Source organism: Haliotis rufescens, unplaced genomic scaffold (genome assembly GCF_023055435.1).
Source record: "Haliotis rufescens isolate VD_foot unplaced genomic scaffold, xgHalRufe1.0.p SCAF_66, whole genome shotgun sequence".
Taxonomy (NCBI): domain Eukaryota; kingdom Metazoa; phylum Mollusca; class Gastropoda; order Lepetellida; family Haliotidae; genus Haliotis; species Haliotis rufescens.
This window is the reverse complement of record NW_025964357.1, coordinates 689130-705478: the sequence shown is the minus strand read 5'-3', so window position 1 is coordinate 705478 and position 16349 is coordinate 689130. Positions and strand designations below refer to the sequence as shown.

The 16349-nt window shown below is 37.7% G+C and overlaps 1 protein-coding gene across 3 annotated transcripts in view; it reads left to right on the top strand.

The window, feature by feature from the left end:
• LOC124118967 (ras GTPase-activating protein-binding protein 2-like) overlaps positions 1-13265 on the top strand; it is a 47504-nt gene extending 34239 nt beyond the window's left edge. For 2 of the 3 annotated variants that reach the window (XM_046481311.2, XM_046481309.2), the window contains exons 9-12: positions 315-529; positions 4934-4992; positions 9855-9914; positions 11072-13265. In XM_046481311.2, coding sequence (XP_046337267.2) covers positions 315-529; positions 4934-4992; positions 9855-9914; positions 11072-11335 — 598 coding nt within the window. In that variant the 3' untranslated portion in view covers positions 11336-13265. The remainder of the gene's footprint in view (positions 1-314; positions 530-4933; positions 4993-9854; positions 9915-11071) is intronic. The other variant, XM_046481310.2, reaches the window with a different exon arrangement.
• The last annotated feature ends 3084 nt before the right edge of the window (positions 13266-16349 follow it).

The following is a 16349-nucleotide window of genomic DNA, read 5'->3' as shown; positions in this document are numbered from 1 at the left end:
TTGTATTGTCATAACCAGACATTGCTCATAATTTCAAACACTGGTTAGCCACTATCATGTATGTAACTTCATGCTGCATGAAACAGACAACAAAATTGTTTCAAGCAGTGAGCTACCACTGATAAAGTAGTTGGCACTTTTAATTAGGGTTAGTTTGGTAACCCAAACAACATCACTCTTTTTTAGACCATAATGTATATTTTGTTGTCATACATTTTAATGTTGTGTGGTTTGTTGTTTCTATGCATTTAGATCAGTCTGTTACAGCATGGCTTGCTCTGTCTCTCCTATTGTTAATCTGTCTGTGGTTGTAGGACTTTCAATGATGAAGGGCCTGATTCTTTTAGACAAGCCCGGGAACAACGTGGAAATGAACAGCGAGGAGAGAGGACAAGCATGAGTCGAGACGACGGGGACAATGACAGCATCAGTGGAAGAAGGGGCTCTCGATTTCCAGATAGTCACCAGCTCTTTGTTGGAAACCTACCACACAACATTTCAGAAAAAGAACTGAAAAGTTTTTTTGAACGTAAGTTGTGGTCACAAATCTTATATTTAATGAACGCTGTTTGTATTTTAAAATGAGCAATTATATATCGCAGTTGCGATGAATATCTTACACCATGTTGTCAAGATATTATCTTGAAACGAACAGCATTGACTTTTATTAATATGTGAAAACGTTGCCTGTAGCAAAAAATAACTGTTTTTCATTAAGGATGTACTTTGATTATTTTGGGGCAATGCAGATATTCATCTAGACCTACTCAGAGGTTGATATTTTGCCCCAAATTAACATCAAATGTCAGTAAAAACTTCATGTTTATGTAGTTCCAACTACTGTGAAGGCTTGGTCGAGGTGACTTGACCAATAAAGAGGAAGAGGCTTGAATGCTTAATTTTAAATGATTGTATTGAGTGCAGTGTTGAAATACAATGTTAAAATAAGGAAGATAAGAACTTTTAGAAATCCAAATTTCTAAGCAAAAATACAATGATTTTCCCAATATTCCTGCCATATTTGTCTTGGTATCCAAGACAAATCCTTGCAGTGACTCATTAATAATAGTCCTATGGTTTCTGTTCATGGTTGCTGTAAATTGGTGCAATCTGCCGATCAGTTTACACATAATTTCACCAAAATTAATTTTATGCATTCAATATTGAAAAAAACTTTGAATAATATTAATGAGATGGAGTTAAAGTCAGAAAGACATTCAAAGTTTTTTACAATCAGATTGTGTAATAACAAGATTGGCTTGTGTAATCAGTACAGATTTGTTCAAATGCTATTTCTGGTGTTGAGTGTTGGCTGTAATGTCATTGCTTTGGGGTGGGGAGGGGTGGGGGAATATACACTCACCTGCATGTGTTATGTGTATCCCACTCTGCAATGCTGACCTTGGGGGCAAGAGAGTCTTCTTTACCTTCAAGTCAATGCTGTAGTTCACACTATTGCAATACCTTTCCATTAACAATAGTATTATGACAGGTTGACAAGATGTTTCTACTGTAATAGTGTACATTTCTTTTCCTTTTTTGTGGGCCACTGTTACACGCTGACTGGCGTTAAGTGTTTTCTGTTTGCTTTTCTGACCTACAGAACATCCATTCATTCCCAGCTGTCATTTAAAAGCAGTTTATCATATCTAATTGACAAACATTTGAATGTATCCTTTGCCTTTATAATTTTCAGCCAAGTCAGTTCACTTAGTTGATTTTATAATACTGTGTTTATTAAATATTTTCACTGAATTATTGAAAGAAAGCAAATGCTTGAAAGAAATACTTGTCAAGTTTACATTGTCAAGTTTACATTGTCAAATAATTATGCAATTAATGTTACATGTGATAGGAAATGAACGTAAAAAAGTCTGTTTCCATCAAATGCGACTGTATTATTATCCCCCGCCATGAAGTGGAAGGGGGATATAGGAATGGGTGCCGTCCGTCCGTCCGTCCGTCACATTTCGTTTCCGGAGCAGATCTTGAAAACCATACCATATTTCTTCACCAAACTTGGCACATAGATAGGTCTAGTGGTGAACAGGTGCCTTTTGATAGTTTGGGATTTAAAAAAAAATTTTTTTTTGAGTTTCCATAGCAACGACTTTGATTTAGACTGAAAATGGCGGTAGTCCTCGTTTCTGGAACAGATCTTGAAAACCGTACCATATTTCTTCACCAAACTTGGCACATAATGTCATCTCGCAGTATTGAATACATTTCCATTCTTGTTGGTAAGTTCTGCATTGCTGGTGTGTATGTTCCTCCAAAAGTATCATGGACACAGTTGTTGCATTCATTGACTAACTTTATTCAGAAACACAACTCATTACAAAAACAACAGTATAACTGATCTTAAACCTACTCAACTGTATAAACACTGCCTCCTACTCTGTATATATTCTTGTCAACCATACTCTGTACTTCACTTGCTTGATAATTGTGTTAGAACCTACACCGAAATCATCGATCCTAATTGTAATAAAGAAGTTGTTTGTCCATTTGTCTCATCCTTACTCATTCCAAATACAGTTACATATTCTATCATAAACTGCAGATGGCAAAACAACACCAGTAATAACTTTTTTTAGTGCTGCAAATTAGGCCATTTACAAAAAGGCCCAGTGAACATAGTTCACAGGAGCTAATGCATTGCACACAACCCAACATGTCATATTGGCGGGGGATGTGAGTATTTCATGCTTGTTGTGTTTGGTTTACCCAACAAACGTAAATCCTCCAGTTTGACATGTGGTGCCACTTCATTGAAACAATAGTAATAGTATATAGATAAATAAAGCATATTCAAGTTTGTTATTAGAGAAGGTTCCTAGCATTACATAAGTTTGCAGAAACTTTTTAACTTAGGCTTAAAAAAAATACAAGAATTGGTTCTCAATGGCTTTTGAAAATACAGTGCAGGCGGGCAACCCTTTTTGTTTGGTTGTATAAACAAGTATGTAACCAAATAAACAGTTGTGTACAATCAACCTGGGAAGGGTCTTCCCTACATAAATGAATTCCTCTATGAGTAAAATACAATATTCTACCATTGGACTACCAGTAAATGCATAATACACGCATACAATGAGCTTTGATTCTATTTCACATTGCGAAAACGTTATAGTGAGCACAAAACACTGGGAAAAGCGTGTAAAAAAATCTGTACTAAAGTACGCTATAAAAGTGTTCATTGTGTATCTGGACTTTCCTTGTAATCCATTATTTTACTTTTGTCCAAGATTTCATTCAATTTTGTTTCCATTAATTTTTGCGAAAACATGTATCATCTGGTCGGCAAATCACATCAACTCACGGTGAACTCGCCTTGAAACGAACATTAGTCGTTGGAGATACAAACTACAAAGTCTTCGGTCTTTCTATCAATTTTCTTTTCAGTTATGATATTGGCCATGACATGAAGTGGGTTTGGTTTTTTTACTATATCACCCATAGATCGGGAAGATAATGTATAAACAGCTGATCGCTATTACCTGCTTATTTTACAAGACAAATACACATGTAATCTTATTCTCTGCGTGTGAAACATTGTCCGCCATACCATTGAATTTGTAAATCATCATATCTAGTGATGTTTATAAAAACATTCATGTTTTCATTGACCAAATTTGTAAATAAGCATGCAACTATTGCCGCCATGACCATAACATATAACACTAGATGGGCAGTACACAAGTGTGCATGTAAAGGGAAGTAATTAATATTGGATTGTGTTGCTTTTAAGTATTGTAGCATTTCACTGCTGAGGTTGTGTGTTTGAGATGCTGAATATTTAAGGATTTTTTATGTGCGGTGGACTTTGTGATGATGCGGCGGTGCCTGAGAACCAAGAGTGTATTTTTTTTTAGCCTTAAATAAGCAAGATTACAAAATGGATACTGTTGTCGATGCGATAAAGCGATCTAACAGACTTTGTATCAAGATTGAAAAAATGGTTCAAATAATGTCACCTAGCTTTCAACTACTTTTAAGATGCACCAACAGGGAGTTTGTAGTTCATTTAGTGTTGCTTAAGTTACTTCTGTGAGTGAAGGGGCGGTGGAGTAGCCTAGTGGTTATGCTTTAGCTCGTCGCACAGAAATGCCCAGGTTCGATTTCCCACATGGTGTCTCCTGCTGTGATATTGCTGGAATAGTGCTTAAAGAGGCGTAAAACCATACTCACTCACTCACTCTGCAAGTGAATTTATGGCTTTCAAATACATTACTTGAAGGATGACATATTTTATGTGATAGATGTGTATTGCACTTGCCAGAGTCGTGAATTGTACAATTTTTATGCAAAGACATGATATACACACTACAAAACACTTCTCTTATCATTTCTATTTAACACACCTACTTTGCTGTTAGTGTTACTGGTCTAGGCATATATATTGCATGAATGATCAATATTTTGCCATTGATAAAAATTAGTGGGAAAACTTGAACACTGTCAGTATAGAAAAAGTGAACATTGCAAATGTTGCTGTGATTGAAACCATCACCATAATGTGTGGTGTATATATTGGGTGAAGATTATTTATTGGTCAGGTGGTAGATATGTAAGATCTGCAAATGTGTGAGTATAATAACTCAACAATATTCCCGCTTTGTCATGGTGTGTAACTGGGAGTATAAGGTGGAAAAAGCAATTTAGTAAGGAGCCAGATTGGAAATAATTTGATAATTTTCACATGGTAATAACAAATGTACTTTGCCTTTAGATAATCATGATTTGTACCCATTATTAGGTACCAAGTACTTCAGCATTTCAGCATGTGTTAGGATTAACATTTTCTACATTTCTTGTTGCTTTGTAAATAATGCAAATGCCAGTAAACTAGTCAATCGTTTATGAGTAACAGCTTTGTAATGAGCTTTAGATTTGAAACAATGTCAGTCCTTTATTGTGTCTTCATTTTCAGAGTATGGAAAAGTAATGGAACTGAGAATCAACACTAAGAGTGGTGGAGGAAAATTGCCGGTGAGTACCTTCATTGTGATATTATCTGCTCACCTGGATGAAAGTGCTTGTGTCAGTGTCTGCTTGTCCATCATTTGGTGTGTGTGTATCCGTCAACATCTGAAGAAGTTACCTCGGGAACACAGAAAACAATAGTCTGTATATTAATTCCACTTCTATTCTCAATCAACAGATGATCTGACAGTAACATACAAACACAAACTCGTACACAATTGTCTTAGTCCTCTGGAACACACCATCCCTCCCACACTTGTTATCTTAAAGCTTAACTGCCCTTATACGTCATACAATTACATCACAATCTCATAGAATACATCGGGGGCATGGGTGGACCAGTCGTCTAAGTGGCTGCTATTCGTCAGAAACCTTTGGTCGTGAGTTTGAATCTCTGTTCGGCCCATTTGTGCTTGCAGGTTTGTTGGCACCATACCCATGCTCGTTGGTTCCCCCAAAGTTGTAAACGTCTGAGACATGCATCACTTTCATGGCATTGAACACTACTCCCTCACTCATACATGTAACCAAAGTACTGTTGTGTGGAATGCAAAGGGAGATATCCACTAATAGTACTAAATTGATTTGAATTAGGTCAAAATGGCATTAGGTTATTTTTTGAAAACAATTTTTGAAAACCTTAACATCACAGGGCTTGTTGATATTGCATGCATATATGATAGATCACTGACCTCAGCAAACCTGTTGCAAGGCTGATGTGTCAGGGCATTGTTTCACTTGTTTCAAGCAACAAAATTTCAAAATTCTGTCATAAAGTATTGTGACATCTTTGAAAAGTTCGAGGTAAATTCTGAAGGTAAGCACAGTTGAAAGAACCATGTGAACAAATAAAAACCGAATGTATACTAGCCACGTAAAGAAACTGTGCACGGAGAAAATATAGATATAAGGGCACACCGTCCATATATGAAAGATAGGTTTGAACACAGCAATTATTGGAGACATTCAAACGCTCATGCACGTGCCATGCGATATGACGTCATTGATGGGGGCCTATGGACGTGCAATGTGTTACTGCACGTGCATCCTGTGCAGCTGTACACAGCATGTGCAACTCAAAATTCGCTGTCACTTTGGAAAGCATGATCTGTGGTCATTCAAAAATTCAAAACTTCTCAGGCGCAGACACAAGCATATCACAAGCAAATCATGCCAAGATTGACAGCTGCACAGCGTCATGAAGCCATTGGAATGATCCGAGCGGGAATGAGGCAACAACAGGTGGCAACACATTTCCAATGCCATCGTAACACGATATCGGCATTGGTGAGGCGTTAGCAGAACACAAATGACGTTGCCGACCACCCACGTTCAGGACGTCCCCGAGTAACGACGCCAAGACAGGACAGATGGATTCGAGTTACACATCTCCGACACAGGTTCCAAACGGCAGTAACGACGTCCCAGACAATTCCTGGACTGCGCCGTATCCATCCCAACACTGTCAGGAATCGTTTACGTCAGTACGGGATTCGACCACGACGCCCTGCCATACGTCCCATCCTGACACACGGTCATCGAGTCAACCGTCTAAGATGGTGTCGAAATCATGTACGCCAACCTCGAATATGGTTGAGAAATGTTGTCTTTACAGATGATTCGAGGTTCAACATTTCCCACAGTGACGGGCGCCAACGTGTCTACCGGCGTTTGGGAGAACGTTATGCACGCAACTGTATTGCGGAGAGGAATCGCTTTGGAGGTGGCTCTGTGATGATTTGGGGTGGGATAACAGCATGGCACCGAACCCCTTTGGTGGTTGTTCAGGGCAATCTCACCGGTGTTGGCTACAGAGATTAGATTCTGAGGCCTGTGGTCATTCCTTTCCTGCAACGTCATGGCCCGGAATTGACATTTCAACAGGACAACGCTCGTCCTCACACGGCTAGGGTCGCAATGGATTTCCTTCACCATAACAATGTCATGTTACTGCCATGGCCTGCAATTTCTCCAGATCTCTCCCCAATAGAGCATGTGTGGGATGAAATGGAGCGCCTTCTGCGTCGTCTTGCACATCCTCCAGATAACGTCCGTGACTTGGCACAGGATTTGAGGAGGATATGGCAGGCCATTCCCCAGGCCTTCCATGCCCATTTGGTGGATTCCATGCGTCGCCGATGCACTGCTGTGATTCAGGCACAGGGTGGTCATACCCGTTTTTGACTTTGTGACTTTGTCGTTCGACCCCCTACTCCATTTTGATCTTCTGACGTCATCGTAACAGATGTTGTTCAGGTCCCGTTGACATTTTCTTATGGTCCGATCATTCAGCTGCTACAGCGTCTGCATCATTTTGTTCTTGCTGTGTTGTATTCCAATCCAGAATATATTTTCTCCGTGCACAGTTTCTTTATGTGGCTGGTATAGAAACCTGTCTTAGAAAACTTTATATGATGTTTTAAAAGGAAATTTAACTGTTGTCTGTTGTAAACACTTATACATATTATATCTATTGTAACAGATTAAGAAACATTGAAGTTAAGTTACTCATGTTTCAATTAGTATTTGACCCTCAATGCTACAGTGTTCCCTCGCTATTGTGCTCTTCATTATAACGTTAACTCGGGTTATAGCTCGTGGTAAAGCATGGTTCCCAAAATTTACTAACATTTTTAATTAACTCAAGTTTTCCAAAAAAACAATGTTTTTTCCCCATCTCAGAAAACATTATCAGCTGATCACGGCGATCATGTAACACCGGAAATACCTGTCAACAAATCCGAATTGAAGTACGCAATTTAATCCTATTATTATAATATCTGGTTATAAAACAATGATTCATTGTTTTTCTGGACTAATGTTTGCAATATATCTTAATTATATTCAAAATTTCATTCAATAATTATAATAATGTTTACAATAATTTCGGTGAAATTGTATGCGAAGTGATCGGTATGTTGCACAAGTCACCGTTATTTACATCAACCATGGTCAGATTACCGCTATTGATGCCTTTGGAACAAACTTTAGTTGCAAGAGAATGGACACACATATCATAAATGTCGTACCATGACTCGCTAAAAGACATTTGGGTCAGTTTGACTATGAAATGTCAACTTAACGTTTTCTCAATCGAAATACATGTCCCTACGGTGACTGGTCAAATTGTTCCATTCGTAAAAAAATATCCTGCATACCCCCTGTACCAGAGTGCTACGCTTATGGTTCTTATAATATTAAGTATATATAGTGGAAGCTGCAACTAAAATAACACAATATTAGGATATTTTATTTCTTATAATATTATAATTTGAGATACAATTTCTTCCGACCATTGCATCAGAATTCTTTGAAGTTGTATCATTGGGTACTGTTTTAACTGAATCACCGGTAGATAACACTGGGAGGAAACGTGTGCACAGCTGATTGCTAATTCCGGCTTAGTTTACGAGAAAATACACACGGTATTCTTAATCTCTGCATGTAAAACAATGCCTTGGAGAGCAGGAAATGCATTTTAAATGGTAAATCATCATGTCTCGTGATGTTTTATATCAAATTTCATACTTTATTGACCAAGTTTGTTATACCTGTTTATTCACCTGAATTCGCTGAAGGGATACAATGTGTTTTTTTGGAAAGCGCATATTAATACTCGATAAATCTTTTTTTAAACTATGAATCATAAACAACTTCTTTTCTAATCTTTTTTTAAAACTCTGAACCAGGCAACATAGATGGTGTTAGGTAGGCAGAACTATTTTGTTGGTCATCTACTACCCACGACTCGACTTCGGGTAGACATCTGATCATCTATAATGCTCATCAATTATTTGGACCCTGAAGGTAGCGTTGTAGCGAGGGATCACTGTAATTTGGTTTAACAAAACATTTGCTCATTAGCAATGACTATGTACTTGGAATTTTGTAAAAAGCTGGCATTTCTTTGTGAAAGTTTGCATTGAGCTTGGTGATACATACTTTATTATCCCCCGCCCCAACGAAGTTGGCGGGGGATATAGAAATGGGTTCCGTCTGTGTGTGCGTGCATGTGCGTGTGCGTGTGTGCGTGTGTGCGTGCGTGCGTGCGTGCGTGTGCGTGTGGGTCCCGAAATCGTTTCCGGAGCAAAACTCAGAAACCGTTAAATATTTCTCTACAAAACTTTGCATGTCTATCAGACTCATGCTGAACTGGTGCCTTTTGCTATTAAGGAATTTTATAAATTTTTATTTTTTACGTTTCCATGGCAACAAGTTGGACTTAGGTTCTATAAGGGTGGTGTTTGTTTCCGGAGCATAACTCAAAAACTGTTAAATACTTTCTTACAAAACTTTGCATGTCTACTAGGCACATACTGAACTAGTGCCTCTTACTATTTAGGAATTTTATAAAAAAAATAAAAATTTATGTTTCCATGGCAACAAGTTAGACTTAGGTTCTATAGGGTAGAGCATAACTCAAAACCCATTCAATACTTTCCAACAAAAACTTTGCATGTTTACCAGACACATACTGGACTGGTGCCTCTTGCTTTTTAGGAATTTTAGAAATTTTTATTGTTTGTTTCCATGACAACAAGTTGGATTTAAGTTTTAATATAGGATTGGTTTACTTAAGGAGTATAACAAATAAACTTAAATATTTCCTTGCCAAACATTGCATGTCTATATATAAAGCGCATACTGAACTAGTGCTATTTGATATTAAGGAGTTTTAGAAATGTATATTTTAGAATTTCCATTGCAGCTATTTTGACATGGGCTAAGAGAAATGTTGGGTCATTTACCTGGTTTGGGACCATAACGTGTTAAAATTGGTGGGGGATATAGATGACTTTGTCAACTATACGCTTGTTGTATTTAAAAAATTGAGAATTACAATGAAAAATGTTGTTTTTTATTTGCAGAATTTTGGTTTTGTGGTGTTTGACAGTCCTCAGCCTGTACAGGACATATTGAGAATTAAGGTATGTGTTATATTAGTTGTACTTTGCAATCTATACTTTTTATCGAGACAAATAAGCTGATGTCATGTCATGTTTGCCTGCCTTGCACCGTCTGTCAACAACAACCACTATAACATTGAAGTTGTAACTTGGCCACACTGATGATATCAAAACTTGTTTGAGAAATTTTGATCCAGTCTCGATATGGCAGCCATATTGAAAAGCCACTAGGGGCTATTGAAAGCAATTTCTGCAGATAATGAAGTCAAATTCGGCATATGTGTACCATGTGTGGCAAAAGATACAGTTTCCAATTTTTAATGTATTTATATAACTTTGACCTTGATTAGAAGATATGGGGTAGAATAGGTCTTCAGCAACCCATGCTTGCCATAAAAGACACTGTTTGTTGTAAGTAGCCACATACGGGATCGGGTGGTCAGGCTCGCTGACTTGGTGGAAGCATGTCAATGATCCCAATTGTGTGGATCGATGCTCATGATATCAGACCCGTGAAGATTCCGGGGTAGAATAGGTCTTCAGCAACCCATGCTTGCCATAAAAGGCGACTATGCTTGTCGTAAAAGGCGACTAACGGGATCGGCTCGCTGACTTGGTTGATGCATGTCATCAATCCCAATTGCATGGATTGATGTTCATGATATTAATCACTGGATTGTCTGGTCCAGACTGGATAATTTACAGACCGCCGTCATATAGCTGGAATATTGCTGAATGCAGCATTAAACAACAAACCAACCAAACCAACCAATTATGATATCAATCACTGGTATGTCTGGACCAGACTCGATTATTTACAGACTGCCATCATATAGCTGAAATATTGCTGAGTGCGGCATAAAACAACCAACCATCTTTGCACTCCATTTTGACCATGCTCAAATTTTCTCCAAATGCACACTAGACTCTGAAAACATTATTTTTCACAATATCTTAAATTACAACCTTTATTCAACTTTGTGCTTTAACCATGCTCCTAAATACTCCCATTGCTTTGTGAACATCTCAACAAGAAACCAATTGGCCAATGAAGTTGAAATTGAAAAAACACACCAAAAAACCAATATTGTGAAAACAAGCAGGATTATTATCATCATCATTATTATTAACCATGAATCATGTCTATACACACAGAATTGAATTCCCTTTTCTTCCAGCAAACCCAGCCCATTAAATACAATGGTGAACACAGATTAAATGTTGAAGAAAAGAAGCCTAGAGGAGATGGTGGCCGAATGGGAGGAGGAGGAGGACGTGGTGGAAGTGCCCGTGGTGGAGGAATGGGGCGGGGGTCAAGTGGTTTTGGCGCCCCAGGGCGTGGTAACATGAGGTCTGGAGGCGGTGGAATGGGACGAGGAGACAATAGAGGAGGGTTTGCAAATACAAGGGGCGGCCTTCCAATGGGTGGAGGACGACGCTGATGATGATGGTCCATGGTGCTTAAACTTCTGAAAGTATGCAATTCTGAGCTGAAGTAGACAGGCATATCAAATTTGAAGCTGTCTTTAAAATGGTCCCTTCTGGTGCAGTCAGTAAAGCTGAATGGTTGTTTGATTGTGCTTTGTTTTTGAACCATTGTTAAGTTCAAAACAAAGTGCACCCTCTATTTAAGAATGCTTTGTGATTATTATTATTATTTTGTCCTAAAAAATATCTAAGAATGGGGCAGTGGAGTGGAATGGACTTTCAGTGATATAAAGAAACCCTCCTTTCCCTTGTCAGTGCATCATTCCTTGAGATGAACGATAGAACCAATGAAACCAATTTTAAAAAAAATGTACAGTAAAAGTAATATAAGACGTGCGCAGAACGGGTCTCAATTGGTTTGCATTGGTGCTTCTGAATACTGGTGTTGCTCAGTGATACAAGGAGTGATGTGAGTGAAGGCAGAATTGCATATTTTCTCATCTTTATATGTGAACTGTGTCATTGTTACATGCTGCATAAAATACAAACAAAAAAAAGACTCCTGATTTTGTCTGTGGCAGTTCCATTTAGCTGTAACAACTTCAAGATCCACTCATGTACATTTGTTGTAAAAATGGATTAAAACATGAAAATTATGAAAGATCAGTGTTATTTTCATACTGTTTAAAAAGAAACTGTTTTTTAATATATATATATTTTTTTTTCTTATTTTTTTTCTTTTTTTCCCTTTTTTGGTCCCCAAATGTGAATTGACATAGAATGTTTGTTTGATTGTAACACTATGCAAAGTATGTGCAGGTAAATATCATCTCCATGCTTTGTTTTTCTGTGCCCAGTAATCTTCTTTCCCTGCTCGCCACTGCTGCCTCTGTTACTGTGTGCCAAGCTGTTTCAAAGGGCAGGGGAAAAGAACATTCCTTCTTGTTGCTTGACTGAATCCACCCCTCATGTATCCCTAACCCCATCCACTCCATAGTCGTCAGTTACTCATGGCCATAAAACTCCTATTCGAAGTATTACATAGGACTGAAGGGACATAGGGGAAATATATTTTAAGGTTGCTGTTATAGGATGGTTGAACTTCATTGATGAATAAGGTTTTGCATACAGATCCTATGAGGAAACGTACCATCACAGATACTTTCTCAGTAGTCATGCAAGACAGGTTTCAGTGATAAGAGGAAGATAAGTTCATATTGCCACGTCGATCATCATCAATCCATTTCATTAGATTGATTTGTTTGCAGTGTGTAAATCAACTATTTATTACATTTATTGTTGGTAAAAACATTATGAATTTAATATGTCATAATATGTTCATTTTACATCAGTTGCTCATGTAGATCAGCCTGCAGATACTTAACCAAAGAAACTTGGCCTCTGAAATGTTTGACTGGTTGCCCTTTTGGTTTCGCTCATCACAATACTAAACACCTTCAGCATTTTGAAAAGGTTAAGAACAACACTGGTATGTAGAATTCCAATGATATTCCTTTTGAAGCTACTAGGTTGTTAGCTGTGTCACTGACCTCAAATAATGATTGATACCACTGAAATTTTGTTGAGATGTGATGAAACAAGAACCTAATCAGATTTGTAAATTCAGCATCACAGAATGCCGGTTGTCTTTCATTCGTCAGATACAAGTCTGGTATTTGCTATTTCCATGATGGCATCTTGTAAAATATCACATATTCACTTGCAGTGGCATTTTGAGAGGATGACAGCCAGTATGTCATCAATGACCTGTCATGACTGCCCAGTTCACTTTTCTGTGTTCCTGTGGGCATCCGTTGAGAGACCAATCTTGTATGTATTGTATATTCCAACTGAGGTGGTTTCCAGTTCCCAACAATTCTTGATGTAATCGGATACAAATCAACTGTCCAGCTGCACGTTTTCAATAAAATTCCTAGGATTTTTTGCTGAGAGTTTGTCATTTGTGTTAAGTTAAGACAGGAGTTCGGTGTAGATTTCTTTCTGATGACTTCCTCTTGGAAATAAGTGCATTATTTTCTTGACAATAGTTGAAATTCTTTTCTCTTTATACAAAGTAAACTCGAAACTGCCTTGTTCTTCAGTGACTGCTTTTGGACAAATATGTATGTGTACATGATACATCTACTTAATGTCATTAACATATAATTGTTTGAAACTGCACAAAGGCAGTGCATGCATATTTGCAATATTGTATGTAGTTCATCTATATTATTATGTCTTTAAATGAGTATTTGTTTTATTATGGAAGTTTCGTTTCAAGGATGAATATATATATATATCAAGTTGATCATAACAAGTTTTATTGCTGTATAAGTCTGCAAAATAGGAAAGGAAAGTTGGGAGGGGGTAGGGGAGACATAATTCGATCAGAAGAATGACTGCCCGAGTTTGACAAATTGGGAGATGTGAAATGTGTTTATGGGGAACCCTTTAATGGGCCAACAGTTACACATGGCTGAGAACAATCCCTGGTGTGTTGAAGTCTGTTGAATATCCTCCCAGTAATTGCAAAATATTCCTCTGTAAAAAGAAAGCTGTTTCCTGATAAAAAAAAAATAATAGAAAATATACTTCCAGCAGCATTTCAGTTATTGAATTAAGGCGTTTGATGTGTATATGGCATGCAGTGTTGACAGCTTTGTACATGGTTTTACCGCTAACTGTCATTCTCTGATGCATTGAATATAGGAAGTACCATCTTTGAGGGCAAGTATAGTGAAAACAATTGAGATTTTGTTGCACGTATCAATTTTCCTTGACGCATTAAGTCAATTTCGGGGAGAGAGAAATTACTAAACAATGGCTTCATTTATCTAGGAATTGATATTCACAACAACATGGCTGTCCCATTTTTCATATTTGCCTTCTAAGTTGACTTCGGAATTGGCCATTGGAATGTTAAGATATTAATATTTCCTCTCAATTGGAATACTTAGGGTCTGTACTGCAATGCTGGTTCTATGACTGTACACACATGCTGACAAGATGATGGTTGATGGCATTTAAAATACGTTTATGTTCAACTTTTATCACCCACATTATCCTACCTAAACTAGTATCAAACGTTCATGGAACGTGTGCCATAACGCTTGCGAGTAATTAGATTGGTTAAAAAGCAGTCTTTTTCCTTCTGATGCTGCTTTCGATTCATTCATCCGATGACCTCGGCAAACCAGTTCCAAGCTTGACAGCACAGTGCAAGCGGCATATCTGACACCAACATTTCACAAATTACATCTTGTTTGTGGTAATGCATAGACAGATCCACAAACAGTTAAACCTGAAAGTATGTGTGATTCAGGGCTGCATTTAGTGTGTGACCTACCTCGAATATTAACTGGCGCAGGCGGTCAGCGAGGACTGACCGCAGTTGTAGATATGTACACGTTTTTAGGTCTCCGGGTAGTCAATTCTTTATATTGATGATTTAACAATAACATTTTATGTACGAAGAAAGTATCATTTTGATAGCATTACTTAAGACATTTTTCTTGCATCATGTGTCTCGAAACTGTAAGCAATAGCATAATTTGGGAGTCATAATTTTTTATTCCAGTGAGCGTGTCTGTAAAAAGCGTTAAAGAAACAGGACTGATGAAACTAAAACTTCACCTTTCTATTCCCACCAATGATGACACCCCATTTGGCTTTCTGAAAGCCCATGGCTTCTTCTTAAAACATAAACCACATACAAAACACCTCAAATCTAGATTATATTGTGGGTGGTAAAAATGTTGAACCACATATCATTAAATAATGAAAAAATATGTCCTGGACTCCCGACAGACTTAATTTTTAATTGATAATTTTGAAGGATGAAATATCAGTATCGCAAATGTTTCTTATGGAATTAATCTGCCTATTCAAAGTTTATTACCTAGCAAGATCAGAAAGTATATAAATCATAGCCTGCCTTTGTGCTTCTTGAAATATACATAATACCACGTCAAACATCATGAACGAGCTTTTACAGGTTTGCAGGACTTTTGCCAAAACGCGAACGAATATGGTTTCCTACAGGGTTTCAACTACATACCTGCTTATACCTTATCTCAGCAATGTTCCACATGCATCGCTACATTACTGAACAGTAGATGGAGAATCTCACCCATGTATATTTTGATAAATACATCTACACCAGTCGACAAGTGTTGATATATTTGATATCAAAAGACACAAGGGTGAGATTCTATTTATCATCCAACATCATTCTTCTAAATTTTTCAGTTTGAAGACAGTAATAAGCAGTGTTAAAATTACTGCTATCAGCTCCAGTATCAAAGCCATTAATGATGTCATTTCATTGTGACGTCACAATGGTCTGCAATGCATTGTGATGCAATTTCATTGCAGCGATATATAGAGGTTATCACGCTAGTGTGTTTGGGGATGGTAAATATCTTGCATTAGGAATAAACATTGTATTTGGCGAGCCTTGGTGAGCTAAATACATAGTGTTTATTCCTAATACAGGATATTTCCCATCCCAAAACACACAAGCGTGATAACCTCTTTATCATATAATGTCATTCTTTAATTCTGTGCTTGAAAATCGCTTTCCCTCTCTTACAAACATTACCAAAACATTGCGAGTTTTCCTTGAATGCGCGCATTAATATTTATTACGTCACAGGGTAGGTGATGTGTCAGTCGGACAGTGACTGAGCCGATATAGTTCCAACTGAAATCTGTTTCTTATACAGTGGCGAAGCAACATATACGCAAAACAACAGTTGTTTTTAATTGCCTTTCGCGGCAATCCATCGGTCTGTCCGCTAGAGTAACTGCCCTTTGTCAAAGGGAAGCTACTCTAACCCTAGTCTATGAGACGTTGGCCAGACGTTGACAGTCGGTCTGTCCTGTTGTAACGTTAAGAAGTGTAGTCAGATGTACACACAGCGACAAAACGAAACAAGATGACAAATCAAACTTATTTCGGCCAAATCCAACTATTTTAATTTGTGGAGAAGGTTTCAAGCAACAGAGGTCAACAAGCACAGATATGGC